The sequence below is a fragment of the Vipera berus genome (genome assembly GCF_964194415.1).
Source record: "Vipera berus genome assembly, chromosome: 1".
In the NCBI taxonomy this organism is placed as follows: domain Eukaryota; kingdom Metazoa; phylum Chordata; class Lepidosauria; order Squamata; family Viperidae; genus Vipera; species Vipera berus.
The window spans coordinates 270,889,038-270,906,028 of NC_138202.1; the positions used below are offsets into that span (position 1 = coordinate 270,889,038).

Below are 16,991 nucleotides of genomic sequence, written 5' to 3' on the forward strand. Positions count from 1 at the left end.
CATAGTTTAAAGGTTCAAAGAAAACATTTCTGTTTACAAAATTGAAGCCTTCTTGTTGGTTTTTATTTACAATTCAGGGATAATTTACTAGTACAAGCATAAACATACAAAATAGAAGTGGGTAGCCTCAAATCTATTGTCTCTGGTTCCTGGTTTGCATTTCAGAATCACTTTTGTTGTTAGTTGCAAAGTCTTGTCCGACCCATCGTGACCCTATGGACAACGTTCCTCCAGGCCTTCCTGTCCTCTACCCTCAATCTTTCCCAGCATTAGGCTCTTCTCCAGTGAGTCCTTCCTTCTCATTAGGTGGCCAAAGTATTTGAGTTTCAGCTTCAGGATCTGGCCTTATAAAGAGCAGTCAGGGTTGATCTCCTCTAGGACTGACCGGTTTAATCGCCTTGCAGTCCAAGGGACTCGCAGGAGTCTTCTCCAGCACCATAGTTCAAAGGCCTCAATTCTTTGGCGCTCAGCCTTTTTTATGGTCCAACTTTCACTGCCATACATTGCAACTGGGAAGACCATAGCCTTGACTATACGCACTTTTGTTGACAGGGTGATGTCTCTTTGCTATCACAGAAATTAGTCTCTGCTTAATTTGCTGGCCTACATATGCTAGAAAGAATCAAGTGCCTTGTTGGATTAAATTTATGCTCAGTTGTATACAGAAATGCGTATTGGAATTTCAAATGATTCTGAATTGCACCTCTTAATGCTTGCTTTGGCTGTGTATATGCTAAAACAGCAATGAAGCAAAAAGGACTGCAATATTGACATCCAAATTTGTTTTCCGTGATTTTTCCACATGGAATTGTTAATTTTCTCTATACATGATTTACTATTGCAATGCTGAAATTCATTCTAAGCATTCCTTAAATTGGGCCAATTTTATTGGAGTTAGGAAAAGTTGTAATTCAGCAGTATGGAGGACCATTGATTCTCTGACTCTGGTAAGGATTAATTACTGTAACTATGTTGATTTGTTGGCTATTAATAGCCATTTCAGTCAAGTGGCATATAGAGTATTCAGAAGGTTGGATGAGCTGAACAAATGAACTAAGGTGATTTTTTTTCTTTAAAAAATGCAATAAATATTAAATATACCAGGAATAACTTTGTAATAGTTTGAAAAAATGCCTAAAGCCAGTATCAACAGTTTGTTGTTATATGCAAAATTAAATATATTACGTATGTTTTTTTGTGCTCACAAAACATAACATCACCTCTAGGCAACACGCTGTCCAGTTCCTTAGGTGAAGATAATTCTACTGAGTTCCAGGTGGCATCCTTGCAAATAAAATGACAAATCCAGGACAGCAGCTCAAAGCTTCCGCTGATAACTTGGGGAGCAAATCAAACCACCACAGGAAAACTAGACAATAGATATGTAATGTAACTGTATATTTATTTCTTTTTAAACAACACTCCTTAAATGTATTGCAATTCAATATACAAATGTGTTTTCACAGAATTATAATCCACTAAATAGCACAGAAAATAACCCAGCTCTTTTGTTTTCGTTGACTTGGGTAGATGTGTGTATACCTGGGGGCCTCCTTCATACCTTTAAACATGTTAAGGAATGGTTCCTCCCAAACTTCTCCCAAGACAACTGAATGCTATAAATGCCCTAAATCTTGATTTTTGCCTACTGATCTTTCCTTTTAGATAGATCTGTCAATACGAAAGACATTTTTTTCCCACAAGGAAAAATGTCTGCCCCAAATAGCTGTGAACAACTATTTCCCTCCATTCCCTTTCCAACCTACCCCTCCAAAGTGAGATAACTTGGCAATATGACTCAGTTCCTTGCTCTCGACCAGTATGGAAACCCACCCACCCCCACGTCTGTCGCTTTCATGGCTTTGTCTCCTTCATGCAGTGCCCAGCACTGACTACCAAGCTGACCGGCCAGCCGATTATCTAAGCTCTGTGCAGACCAACCTGTGCTTTCTCATCTGGAGTAGAAGCTTGATTCCTCTGCAATCAAGGCCAAGGATGCCAGATTTCCTTGCTCTTGTTTTAAAGACACTTCAATACTGATATGTGATGTCCTGTCACCCGATCTTGCTTCTCTTCTAGTCAAGATCCCACTGTTCACTGACCCTCACTAGAAATGGGAAGAACCCTTTAAGCATTCGCACAATAGATATGAAATTGCACCAGTTTTTGAAGTTGCATATATTTACACAGGGTGGAATGTTTTCCCATATTCTTTTTAAAGGAGCATATAGCAACATGTTCACATAAGACCAAATATTTTAATATATTTATAACTGTCTTATAAAGCTTTGAAAAAACTCACAATAGCACATGGTTTTACTTTAATGCTTTACGGTACTATCTCTTTAAAATCACAATCAGCACTTTTTAAGTTATAGTTGATCCAGCAAACAAGAGACAAAATAAAAATTACAAGAGTAAAGAATGGACTGATACATCCTTTTATCTTATTTTTTTTAACTAATACATAAGTGCAGAATAAGATAAGATACTCTAGTTTAAATATCTTGTTTACAATATACATTTTTGTTCTAATAATGCAACAGTAAATCCCATGCTTCACATAGAAAAAGCAACCCGCAACATTAAGAAAAAATGTACAATTTATGAAACAAAGTAAATAAATATTAGTATTACAGAATCAAGAGCTGTACATAAAAGCTGTTCAGTTTTTAATCATATAAAAATATTTTAGTGCAACCTCACATATATATTGATGCTTTTTTTGTTTTTTGCTTTACATCATTTAGGTCAAAGTGTCCCAAAAGGGAAAGAAATTACATTTATTACAAAGCAGATACACAAATTCTAAAATATGTACAAATTACTGCTAAAAAATGCTTATAAGAATATAAGCAAAAGTAAAGAAAAGGCACAAACACCTGTACAGGTTAAAAGTACCAGACCCAATAAGAATTTTGAAATTTCATTTTGGTCAGGCTCATGATGACTTGTAGTTTTACTCAATTCTTTTGATACAACAAAAGTATATATAATAGCAAACTACTGTAACTTAGAACCGGCATGCTATAAATTCAAATACTTCCTTCTATCACTGGGGAAGGGACATTGGGGAGTCAAAAAGTTTTCACACCTTGAAGATTACTGTGGTTTGCTTTTTTTTTTTCTTTTCAAAGGGCGACCCTCTCCTTTTCCTGTGTGCTTGAATCTTTCCTACTCGGGTAGACCGACGGTCTGACCTCCACACCGCTTTTGCTGTAAAAGGTGGAATGAGATACTACAGTCTGCTGTGATGTACCAAAAAGGTCCTTTTCACTGCTGTGCAAGTCAGGGTTGGTGGCTGAGGCACAGATCTGGCCTGGCTCAGAGCCACTAAAGTGTTCCATGCTAAAATGTGCACTTTCCAAGGGTTTCCGAAAGGGATCGGAATCCCTTGCTGTTTGCTCCGTCCCATGGAGGATTTCCTCTGTGGCAATGCGGAGAGAGGCTATGGCTTTTGTACAAGTCTGTATATTTTCTTCCTGCTCCCCCTCCATGACACCTTCCTCCGAAGTGCTCTTTTTCATCAACAGTAACTCGGAAGTCGATGCGCTGCTTTGAGCCATCGTGCGCAAAGAGGGAGGACGGGCACGTTTCTCCTGATGCCTGGGAGGAGTGCAAGAGTCCCACTGCTTCTCCTCGGAACTTTCTTTGGAGAGAGACCAGAGGGATGGAGCGTGTAAACCGGACAGGGCTGCAGGTAGCGAATGGACAATTTGGATGCCCCCGATAGGCATCATTGGGATAGGCGCACGAAGTTGCTGCTGGGAGTGTAGTGGAAGATGACTAAAGACATAGTCGGTAGGGCCCTCAGGAAACAGGTTAGGGATGCGATGCTCCAGAATGCCTTTTTCTCCAGGCAAGTTGAAATACGGTGCCTCCAACAATCCTGCTCTTGAATTCTGCAAACAGACAAAAACAAAGGTCAGCAACAGTTTCTGGATTCGGAGAGGGGAAAATACACCATTTGTGTCCATAGCTCAGCAAAACACTCATTCCCTACAGCAGGGGTCCCCAATCCCCGGTCCGCAGCATGCCAGCAACCGGTCCGCACAAACAAGCAAAGCCCCATCCGTGAGATGCAGGCAGCACACAAAACTACGCATCCTCCGCTCCGTAGAAAAACCTCTCTCCACAGAACCGGTCCCTGGTGGCCAAAATATTGGGGACCTCTGCCCTACAGCACTTTGACAACCCTACAACCCTAACCAACTATACTTAGGATTAAAAATCACACACAGGTAGCCCTTGACTTAAGACCACAATTGAGGCCAAATTTTTCATTGTTAAGCAAGACAATTGTTAGGTGAGATGTGCCCATTTTATGACCTTTTAGCCGTGGTGGTTAAGTGAATCACTGCAGTTGTTAAGTGGATCATGTGGTCATTAAGCAAATCTGGCTTCCCCCCCATTGACTATGCTTGTCAGAAGCTTTCTAGGAAGATTGCAGATGATAAGCCCGGAATCCTGAAATGCTGCAATCAGTTGCCAAGCACCCAAAGTTTGATCACGTGACTGTGGGAATGCTGCAATGATCATGGGTCACTTTTTTCAGTGCCACTGTAATTTTGAATGGTCATTAAATGAATGGACTAGCTGTATGCTGCTACTATAAGCTGCAGAGTCAAATGACTTAAGTGGCCCAAAGACATTCGTAAATAAATGAATAAATCGTCCCTTTCCAAAGGACAGTTTACAAAAGCAATAAAAATACAAATAATCAGTAGCATACAAATCGAAACTATCTAATAGCCAGTTTGTACACCATTGAGCAATTGATGAAAGCAGGTTTGGTGTTCCAGATGTTGGAAGGTAACTGGTTCACTCCTTCTACCTTAGCTAGATTACAGATCCTGGGTAAACCCTACCTGCAGTAAAAACACAGAGTGGGCCAGATCTGCTAAATAAATATCCCAAATAAATAATCTACAGGCCTCAGTGCTGCAAAGGTGATATCACTGAGGTTCAGCCACTGTTTTACCTGCTGAATTTTAATCCTTTTTCTTAGGTCTAATTACGGCTTCTCTCTCCTTTCTCTCTCCTCTATTTACCTCTTCCGTTTACCAGTTCCTCCAACCCTTTCCAATGCTGCTCTACCTGATCTCTTACCCCATTTCCATCCTAGTTACTTTCCCCTTAATTTTTCGATGCTTCTGTGGGAAGCAGGGTTTGTGAAAATATCGTTGAACAAGTATATACGCACAAACTTTTGTTACGGGTATCATAGCACACATTTTGGGGAGGTGGCAGAAATCTGCAGGATTGTTTGCAGCTAGAGTTGGCAACTCAAGTATGACAAGCAATGCATTCTCTGAATTTTTGTCCGTTTTAATTTATTTTCCGCCTACTTTTGTGGGAGGAGGGAATTTTGAATTTAGGTTTAATTATAAATATTTTTTTTAAAAAAACTAGATGCTTGTTCTAAAAAATACATGCTGACCTGTATGAAACTGCAGAGATTCATACATCTGATCATTTTTATCAAAAAAAACCAAACCCAGCTGATTTTTTTTAAAGTAATACAATTATTCATATCAGCATTTGAACTTACTGTTTCTATCTAATATATCCTAATTTCCGGACAGTTAACCAATGTTGTTATAACATTTGGAAAATTGTCACAAAGAAGTGACAATTAATGAAATGAAGTATCTCTGATATATAGCAGGTTGCCCCAATCAAAAATGAAGACAGTGAAGATCAGAGACCACTAGATTTACCTCTGTCACAATGTGAAAATTATCTTTAAGAAGTAAAGGAGTTTTGCATTTGAAAACCTACACGCTATTTTCTAAGTCATCAGCTGGCCAAATAAAGATATTATTTCCATCTGTATTCCATCTCTATATTAGATCCAAATCTCTTCTGGCCGGTCAAGGCATCCTGGGAGGGAGACATATGGTTGGATCCAAGCAGCGGTAAATTCATCTTTCAGGAATAAATAAATATTCTGCTCTTAAGGAAGTGATGGTCTACTGCCTTCTCAAGAAACCATCACCGTATCTATGGGCTGTACACATTTCTTCCTTTTTAGGGAAGGTGGTTGAAAAGGAAAATGGATTGCATCTCAGTTGGGTTTTAGGCTTGAGTATCAAGTTGGTGCAACTATCCTGGCCCTCCTTAAACTCTTAGCATTTTTTGATGCTATGTTTCTGGACTGCCTTAGGGGGTGGAAGAGAGGAGCATGTTATTGAAATAGTTCTATTCACTCCTCTGTGAGCTGCTAGAGTTGGTATTGGAGGGTGGGATTCCAGCTTATTTCTCTTGCTTTATGGGGTTCCTTGGGGCTCTTGTTTCCCCTCAATGCTACTGATACTCACTATCTATCTGCGATTCTTGTCAAAGGTTTCCGCAAGATGAATTATAGGACACATTTGGGGTCCCAGGTTGCTCACTTCTATTCTACAGTTTTCATCCATGTAAGGAAGAAAAATCTTCATTTAAGTAAACAGAGCAAAGATCCAACTGTACATGAATGAAAAGACAGATTTCTTCTCCTTTCCATCAAAGCTTCCAAAAAGCCTTACAGGAAGGAAGGATCTGGGATATCGGACAGGAAACTGTAGTAACAGGGAAGGAGCAAATAAAAAACAAACAACCTGGGGGGGAAAAAGTGTTTATGGGTATGTCTCTCTCTGATTAACATCAAGATACAAGGATTTGTCTGTCAACCAAAACCAATATCCTAGCAATTAAGCCAATCCTGAGACTCCAGTTTCCATTAACTCAGAATCCAATTGACATAATAGAAGAAAAAACGTTAAAATGGGGGGGGGTGTTATATTTTGTAGATAATCATTTTAGGTGGCCTGTTTCCAAATTGCTTTCAACTTACCAAATGTCCCAGGGGAAGTGACTCAGATTGTATATACTGGCCCAAGGGCAATGATGGGTTATGGTATAAGCCTCTTCGGGGTGATGCTGCTCTAATTGAGGCCATATATCGTCTCTCTCTTCGTGGAGACAGTTCTCTTCGAGAAGATGCATCCTTTCCAGGAGAAACTGGCCTCCGTGGTGACAGATGACGTCTTGGGGAGGCATCTCTGCGTGGTGATAACTCTGTTCTTAGAACAGCCTCCTTTCTTGGTGAAAGATGTCTGATAGGTGAAATCTCTCTTCTTGGTGACAGATGCCTTCTAGGTGACAGATCTCCTTTGGGTATTAAATATCTCTTTGGTGAGTTATCTCTGTATGGTGAGGAATCATACCCAGGGGATGACTGTTGGCTGGATGATGAAAGATCTCTAGGAGATGAGTTGGACTCCAAGGAAATCATATAATCATCATCCATGCAGCTAGGTATGTCAAGTCTGTCTTTGTCAGGTTCAGAATCTGTACTTTTATTCTGGAAAAACCTTTGATATTCTGTCATTCGTGAATCACCACAAGAATCACTTGTTGTTAAGAGGTGAGTAACTTGAATGCTAGGTAAAGTGGCCAAATAACTTATCAAGGAGGAATGTCCTACAGAACTCTCAGGAGAGACCCCATAAGATGTGGTAGCAGTGTTCACAGATAATGAGGAAAATCGGGGCGGCTGGGGACTAGTGCTTCGAGATCTCGTCTTGGGTGTGGAGTCTCCGAGAGCATCATCAAAATCATCCTCATCTTCATCATCCTCATCATTGTCTTCTCCATCTTCCCCATCAGACTCCTCAGCATCAGAGAACTGATGGTCAGCTGATGTGCCAGTCAAGTTGTTCTTCTCAATTTCTTGGTGGTTATCTTCCATATTTTCTGAAATAAATGTAACAAATGAGTAAGTCATATGCAGGGGCACAAAACTGCAGAATCTTTTTGCCTATAAAGCTATTGATTGTGCCTAAAGTTCCCACTACAATATGATACAGACAGATGCTTTTCAGTAATACATGGGTATTGCTAAAATATATTGGATGTTTTTCTGCACCATCAAATGCATAAATCTTTTTAATTTCCATGCCTCTCTGAAACTCTTTGCAAAATTGAATTCAGAGTACAACCAAAATTTCATGACATTTGATCATTTACATGATCCTCAAATACTTGATTAACAACTATATACCCACTTCAAGGGATTAAGTTGATTGGGGTTATATCTAAGCAGAGTTCTACTAGTGTAGCTAACCAGTAATATGTCTGTAAAAATGTATTATACCACTAAGTTATGCCTAAGTTAATATTCTTCTCCCACTAAAGAAAGTGAGGCAAACTATAACAGCAATGTGCAGTGCCAATAAAATTCACACTATTTTGAAATATGTCAGCCTCTAAGAATATTGCGTGTTAGAACCAGTTGTAGACCTGAGTGTGTTGGGATAGAGTCAGATGTGAGAAGACATAAAGATAACCTTTAAGTTTTGTAAGATTCAAACCAATAAGTCAACATTATTTCCAGTGCTTTAACGTTGGCAAGAGGAACACTTAAAATTCTTAACACAACCTCTCTTGCGATTAAGTGACAGAATGTCATTTATACACTGCAACGATCCCGGCAACTCAATCATATACCTGCTTCTTCAGTCTCTGCATCATCCACTGATGTCATTGATACCCCAAGCTCCAGGCATTTTTTCATGTGCGCTTTTGACTTCATATGCTTTGTCAGATTCCCTGTGGAAAACACAAAGATAAACCAGACAAGACGGCACCAGTTTAGAATTCACACTGACTCTTATGAAGAGAGGTTTCCCGTCTTTTCCTAGAAATAGAATTAGTGAACTGGACAGAGAGATAAAAACATATTCATTTTATATAAATATCATTTCAGCAAGAATTATTTCATAGAAATACATGTGTTTTCTTCGTTTCTCCTCTCTTAACAGCCCAGCTGTAATATCTCAGGACTACTGAAGCTGATTTTTATTTTTATACCCCTGTCTTTATTATTCATAATGCATCGCCACCCACCACCAAATGCTGGAACAGGATAGGCATTCCAATTGTCTGAATGAGATGTGAAACTAACTAAGGCTGTCACTGAGAAGAAAAAAATTGAAGATGTCAGTCCAATTCTACCATCTGACATAAATATTCTTCCTCCCACCTTGGAAAGAGGAGAAAACAAATGTTTAATCTAGGACTAACCAGGTTTGCACACTTGGACTATCATATGTTGGTCTAAGGTAGCCTTGGTGGAGCAGTGGGCTAATGCCTCCTTAAGTAACACCAGCTGCCTGCAATTAGTACAGGTTCGAGTCCCACCAGGCTCAAGGTTGACTCAGCCTTCCATCCTTCCGAGGTAGGTAAAATGAGGACCCAGATTGTTGGGGGCAATAAGCTGACTTTGTAAAAATGCCGCTTCGGGGGGGGGGGGGCGAAAGCCCTAATAAGCAGGCATATACATAGAATGAAGGCTATTGCTAAGCACATTGATTTGTGCTTCTTAGATTGTAAGCCGCCCTGAGTCTTCGGAGAAGGGCGGGATATAAATGGGATTAAATAAATAAATAAATAAATAATAGGGTATTTTGGAGCTCCGTTTTAATGGATGAAAAAGGAGCTCTGCCACCACAGCTCCTGATCAAGGCAAGGAAAACCTCTTGCACTTTTGCTCCTCTACTAGCTGCATTTCAACAGTGGTTAGGGGAGAAGAAGGAAAGTATTAAATGTGGCTTCAAAGGATCTAGGAAAGTCAAACTCCTTTCAGTTTCCTACAATGGAAGTTTACACCTGCATTGCCCTTCCCTAAAACGGTCCAGAATCAACATACTGTTATAACTGATATGATAGTATTGTAGGAGCATTTTTAGAAAGAAATGACTGCACTATTAAAAAATTAGCCAAATAAAGAAAAAAAAAGGAACAGCTGCTGCTCTGACCTCTGGCCTTGAATGCACGGAACAAGGAGGACATGAATACTTGGCAGAAACTTCACAAGGTGTTATTCCCATTTACAAGCCTCTAATATCTAAATTACTTAACTGTAAGCCACCCAGAATGAGGAAAGTGAGATGGCCAGCTATATAAACTGAATAATAAATCAACAAATACTATAGTCAACAAATAATTGTTTGGCATCTTTGAGATTAACGCATGTATTATTATGTAACCTTGTAGGTTATTTTATTTATTAAGTTTATCAAAAGTCTCTCAGAGTTTATGATTAGACACATTAAAACTAGATGGATTTATTTATTATTTATTTTTTAAACAAATTTATATATTTGCCCAACTTAAACATAGCTGACTCTGGGCAGCTTGCAACATTAAAAAAATACAAATCTAATAAAAAATCCTCAAGAAAAATCACCCTTCAGCCCTCCCCCACCCCTGGCAGCCACAATGCATTCAAATCAGCTTGATCGGCTCAATCTCCATTCATTTTCCTCAGGCCTACTGACCAAACCATATTTTTAGGGCCTTTTGGAAGAGCAACAGGTGAGAATCAACCTTACCTCAGGAAAATAATGTTCCATAAAGAAGGACAACCACTGAGAAGGCCCTTTTTTGTGGTTCCACCAGATAGCCCTTCTTACTCTATGGCAGGGCTGTCAAACTGCCGGCAATGGGCCAGACACATCATCCGGAAGCAGCGCCTACCCCAATGCCGGCAATGGCGAAAAGGCTCCGATACGTTGCGTGACGTCACGTGATGTCACGAGTTTGACATGTCTGCTCTATGGGATCCATAACATGCCCTGCCTTCCTATCCTGGTGGGCTGGATAGATGTAATAAGGCAGAAGCAGTCCTTCAAATAACCTGGCCTCAAGTTCTATAGAGGTTTAAGGGTGATAACTATATTACTCAAGCAAATCCAGCAGCCAAAAAGACTATTTTAAAAAATGGATTTTGGGGGGCCTTATCAAAGAGGTTATGCTCCTGAGTAAAGCAAAGAATTAATTCCACAGAACTGAGATAATCAAAGAGTAGGTTCAACTATGAATCACTATGGGTCAGGCCAATGGGAACGTGGAGCACCAGGATTTTACAGAAACTCAGCTCCACTTCCTTACACACAAGTACATGAAAACTTACTCCAGAATAAATTTGCAAGTCCTTGAGGTGCAACTAGATTAACTTTTACAACAGGCTGCAAGTTCTTATTGAAATATAATTAACAATCAGATATATTTGAAAAAAATGAGTTCATAAATAATTCTGTTAATTGTGTTATCCTCCCTACAGATATTTTGCTGATTCTTCACACTATTTAGTCTCAATGTAACCCTTGAAGCCTGTGAAAGTATCAGGTTTTACGGGAGACTTTTGCAGCCTGATGACCTCCAGATGTGTTGGATTATAACTCCCCAGTATCTCAGCACATCTGGAGTGTACTAACCCTGGTAAAGTTGACTTATAATATCAAATGCTGTTGAGAGGTCGAATTGTATATTAGTAGTGCAATATTAAGCAGATTTCTCCTCCTCTATACATATGCAGAGAGTAGGTATTTCCTCTCTGTTATTAGGAACAGGAGTAAATCACCAATGGCTCTATCATTATAAATTAGGCAAATGGCATTATTTTCTTTAAAAAGGAAGGCACTGATTAAAGGCACAGCTCTGGCAACTGCGGTCACCGCTTGGAAGGGTTTTGCAGAGATGCTAAAGGGAAGCTGCTTCTCTTCCCCTGCGTCAGTGAGTACCTATGTACCTATGCTAGTAGATCTCAATCCATAATTCATGTCAGCATGGAGGGAGGAGCCCACCCGGAGCCTGTGGAATGGTGCATTATTAATAATTGTGAACCTGACCCATCATAAAAGGCAGCTTAGGAATTCTCCACTTGGCAGAGTTAATGTTCCACTTCTGCAGTGTGCTGCCGCAAATGTACAACCCCCTTGATGTAACTGATATTTGCACCATAGCATTTTCAGCAGAAAAGTAATAATTGCCAAGGTAATTTTATGCCACTACATTTCCTCTGCAGACTGATAGGCTGGGTCTAAGCCCGTATTTCTTAATGTAGTTACACAAAGTGGCTTTCTCTCTGACAAACACATCAAACCATGAATCTCTTATTCAAACAGGAGTGGTGTACTTCATGAAGTCTCGTTTTCAGAAATAAAAGCTCCCTTGTCCCAAAGGCACTTTTTTCATGAGGTAACTGGACTTTCTTGTTTTTCTTTGAAGACGTTTCGCTTCTCATCCAAGAAGCTTCTTCAGCTCTGACTGGATGGTGGGGAATGACAGGATTTATACTCCTTGCAAACAGCTGGTCATTTGCATTCTTTTAGCGAGTCACTGAATCACCTTTGGGACAACCATGACCTGGATGACTAAGGATCTCCATAGGTAAAAAGCTCCCTTGGTTTAAGAAAACTTCTCTTACATTTTGAAGGATAGAAGTCAGAGCACCAGGAGGACATTTCATCATTATCCCAGCAAGATAAATAAATAAATAAATAAAACTGAGCAGGTACCTTTTGTTTTGAAGGCAAAATTACACAGCTTGCATATATAAGGCCGTACATCAGTATGAGTCCGGATATGCTTTTTCAGCATACTGGGTTTCTTGCAACGGATTCCACATTCTTCACAAATATACTTTCCACGTCCACGTCCCCTGACATACACGTAATCCTCATTTGATTTATATCTGTTAAAAGAAAGTCAGAATGAAATAGGAAACACCAACCCGGCCATTTTTATTCACAAAGATTGTATTTCGCTGAAGTATTACAAATGTTACTTTTTGAGGGAAAATCATTGCTAAGAACAACCTACTACAAAAGTTAAGACAGTCAAATAAGAAAGAGTTGTTAAGGTATTAGGCTACAAATGAGGTGGTTATATGATCTAGTTCTTCCTGAGGCTCAAACCCAACTAGGCAACGTTGGGCCAGACACTCCGTCTTAGCCCTAGGAAAAAGACAATGTCAAACCACTTCCATAAATAACGTGAAGAAAACTGCATGAACTAATCCAGGCAGTTGTCCGGAGTTAACAATGAATTTTCTCCCTGCCCACTTTTTTTTTAAGCCTTCTTAAAAAGCTAACAGCCCTGTCAGTATTTTTAGGCTTAGGCCCTATTGCGGGACTATAAAATTACTTTTCCACAGGAAATTCTAGATCGTTTCCATGCATTTGTGCATTTGCAGAGCAGGACTATGAACAAACCTGCTTCTTTGCATGTGTTCATGGTTATCTACTCTTTTATATTCAGAAGCATTTCATACAACACACAGCCCTGTTCCTTGCAAAAAACAGATCATGCGGTCCATTGACAGCTATCTTCCCTACACACAGAGAGACACACAGAGACACACAACCAAGGTAATTCTTTCATATGTCAATATCATGTTGATTATGACCACACATTTGGCAAATGTTCACTGTATGCATCTTCTTACAGAAATAGACCTTTGCTCAGTGACCCTTTGTTCTTGCTGAGCCAGAACTGTTACAAACACAAAATGTGCAAACGTGTGCCAATCTGAACTGCCTAAATGAAATTGTTTTGCTTTGTCAATGCATAAAGGTAAAGGTAAAGGTTCCCCCGCACGTGCATGCTAGTCGTTTCCGACTCTAGGGGCCGGTGCTCATCTCCGTTTCAAAGCCGAAGAGCCAGCGCTTGTCCGAGGACGTCTCCGTGGTCATGTGGCCGGCATGACTAGACGCCAAAGGCACATGGAATGCTGTTACCTTCCCACCGTAGTGGTCCCTATTTTTCTACTTGCCTTTTTATGTGCTTTCGAACTGCTAGGTTGGCAGAAGCTGGGACGAGTAACAGGCGCTCACTCTGCTACGCGGCACTCAGGATTCGACCCGCCAAACTGCCGACCTTCTGATCGACAAGCTCAGCGTCCTAACCCACTGAGCCACCGCGTCCCTAGTTTTCAATGCATACTCCTCATTAAAGAATGGAATTTAAAACTTCCAGCATTTCCGGATCAGAAAGACAGCCACGGTTATTTTAACATTCTTCACACAGCACAAGACACACACCCCTCACCACACATATTCTCCCTCTCAATTTCCAAAGGGATCGTTCTCCTACAGATTAACAAAATCAGATATCCAAACAATGATTTCTTTGTTTACTCCATATTTATATCAGGGAAAGAGAACTTTTCATACTCAGTTCTGGGAAAGATTTGGAAGATCATAGGCTAAACTCTGACTGGGCCAAAGGTAAGAGTAAATAAAGACATAGTAGATAAAAAGACGTTTCCAAAACCAGTAAGGACATCAATGGCACACATTACACCTCTATATGCCAGCTCCAGACATCTTTGCCATGGAAGAATTTATCCTTCCAGGCGTTTTCCCTTGCTGACCAATATACTGGAAAACCATTTGCAGCAGCATACTTTTGCCTAAAGAAGGTTTGCATAAGTTATTGTGTACACATTTCCAACCGCACAATGCAATCCTATACATTCCCATGCAGATGTGAGTTCAGCTGATTTCAGTAACGCTTATTCCCATCTATAGAGGGACGCGGTGGCTCAGTGGGTTAGGATGCTGAGCTTGTCGACCAGATGGTCGGCAGTTTGGCGGGTCGAATCCCGAGTGCCGCGTAACAGAGTGAGCGCCTGTTACTCGTCCCAGCTTCTGCCAACCTAGCAGTTCGAAAGCACGTAAAAATGCAAGTAGAAAAATAGGGACCACTACGGTGGGAAGGTAACAGCGTTCCGTGCGCCTTTGGCGTCTAGTCATGCCAGCCACATGACCACGGAGACGTCTGAGGACAAATGCTGGCTCTTTGGCTTTGAAACGGAGATGAGCACCGGCCCCTAGAGTCGGAAACGACTAGCACGCATGTGCGGGGGAACCTTTACCTTTACCTTTACCTTTATTCCCATCTAAGACAGTACAAAGCTTGCACCCTTCAGGAACAGAATCAAACAAGAGAAGAGACAATCCAATAGCTTCCGGGAAGTGGGGTGGGTGGATAGGAAGACAGGGGGGAAAAACCAGAACGCCTTTATTTCCTCAAAATAGTTAAACTTGCCCACAAAACCTTCTGCTTTGCTTCCAGCCATCATTTAAGCATAAAGCCAGACCCTGGAGTCAAAATGAACACCCAGCTGTAAATGGCTGCTGGAGGTTATTTCGTCTTTCTGCCACTGTCAAGTTGCGTTTGTTCTCAACCAAATGCGGGGGGGGGGGGAGGTTAAGGCTTTTATCAAAAGGAGGATGCTAAATCACTCACTGATAAAGTTAGTGCCAAGAAAAGACAAAAACGACTCTAAACTTATTGCGGATACTAAATTTATGTGATGTTTCCAGGCCAAGATTTTGTAAATTTGGAAACCCCAGAAAAATCATGATCGCTGGTAGGTTAAAAAAAAAAAAGTAGATGTTAAGTAGTGGTATCTGGCCATCTGCGTAGCCCAGCCTTTTCTCCCCAACAACTTTTAACAGATGTAGGGATATGATCTGTCTTCAGACAATCATCTTTTTAGGATCATATACCCCAATAATTAATGTAGTGCATTCCAGCCACCAAAGCATCACTCTCCTATATATTGCTAATAGATGCAATCAACAGTTATTGGCAAATCTGAAAAATGAGAAAAATCCATTAGTGATCCATTGGTTTCAAGTGAGTTCTTTGGTGATGTTCATTTATTTATTAGATTTATACTCTGCCTTTCCTTCAGGAACTCAGTGGAGTGATCATAGCATTCCATCCTCCCAGTTTTGTCCCTCAACAGTAGTGTGTGATATAACAGAGTGAGAGAAAGAGATGTGTTCAAAATCACCCAAAGATTTTCTGAGACTAAGGATGGACTGGCTGTGGTGATCGTTCAACACCTGAAAACCTGTAGCACAAGCTGTTGGTCTAAGAATATTTTTTACAAATGTAGGTTAAAACTTAGGATTTATATTCTGTGATGACTTTATCAAATACCTGAGGATAATTATTTCTAGCAAAATAGCCTTTTTTTAGTTAAAATGACATTTTCAGAGCTGCATCTAGTTTTATCTGCCTCATAGAAGGAGGGGCTTTGGAAAAGTCTTAACTCTACATTTGCTGGACTTACGTCCACTCTTCCCAATAACTGGGAGAAGAGCCAGGTCTTCACAACCCTCTGAAAAGTTAACAGGACGCCCAATCCCTACAAATCTCAGTGGTGGGGGAGGCTGTTTTAAAAGATCAGGGAGCCATGGAAAAAGAACATCTATGAAGTTTCACCAGATGATAACATTTAAGGGAAGGGAAAGTATCCTCACCAGTCTGACCTAGTTTGCTTTTAAATGAATAGTGGAAAAATTATATTTTCAATCAGTACATGAGAGCAACCTATACTAAATAATAGCCATCAGTCAAACAACAACAACAACAACAACAATAATAGTAATGCTGCAAGTATATCAGATGGTTGAAGAAGTAAAAATGGCTTTGGAAGAATATCTGAAGAACAATGATGAAGATGCACTGAAATTACTATATCAGGAAGGCTTACTGACTACTGGAGAGACCAAACTGGTCTACAAGAAAGACCAAATGAAGAACAGAATAGGGGCATGGGAACACAAAGCACTACATGGCCAGTACATTAAAAAATAGTTGGGCAAGCAGATAATAACAAGACCTGGCAATGGCTAAGAGTAGGAAAGTTGAAGAAAAAGACCGAGGGACTAATTCTGGTTGCACAAGACCAAGGCTTAAGGACAAATGCATACAAAGTCAAAATTAAGAAGACAGCAACAGACAGTAAGTGCCGCCTATGCAAAGAAGCTGAAGAAACAGTGGACCACCTGGTAAGCTGCTGCAAGAAGATCGCACAGACTGACTACAAGCAGTGGCGTGACAAAGTAGCAACAATGGTGCATTGGAAGATCTGCAAGAAATATCATTTGCCTGTAACTGGTGGGATCATAAAATAGAGTAAATCATAGAAAATGATAAAGTTAAACTGCTCTGGGACTTCAGAATTCAAACAGACAAGCACCTGCAACATAACACCCCGGACTTAACAATTATCGATAAGAAAGACAAAAAAGTCTGGATAGTGGATGTGGCAGTGCCTGGAGACAGCAGAATAGATGAAAAAGAACGGGAGAAGATAATAAAATACAAAGACCTACAAACAGAAATAGAAAGACTGTGGCAAAGGC

The 16,991-nt window shown here is 40.3% G+C and overlaps 1 protein-coding gene across 1 annotated transcript in view; it reads right to left on the minus strand.

Annotated features, from left to right (window-relative positions):
• Window positions 1-1,385: 1,385 nt before the first annotated feature.
• Window positions 1,386-16,991, minus strand: part of HIVEP2 (HIVEP zinc finger 2) — a 154,098-nt gene continuing 138,492 nt past the window's right edge. The window contains exons 7-10 of the mRNA XM_081332983.1: window positions 12,345-12,520; window positions 8,491-8,592; window positions 6,836-7,737; window positions 1,386-3,902 (exon numbers count right to left, since the gene is read on the minus strand). Of these exons, the coding sequence (XP_081189109.1) occupies window positions 3,132-3,902; window positions 6,836-7,737; window positions 8,491-8,592; window positions 12,345-12,520 (1,951 nt within the window). The 3' untranslated portion in view covers window positions 1,386-3,131. The remainder of the gene's footprint in view (window positions 3,903-6,835; window positions 7,738-8,490; window positions 8,593-12,344; window positions 12,521-16,991) is intronic.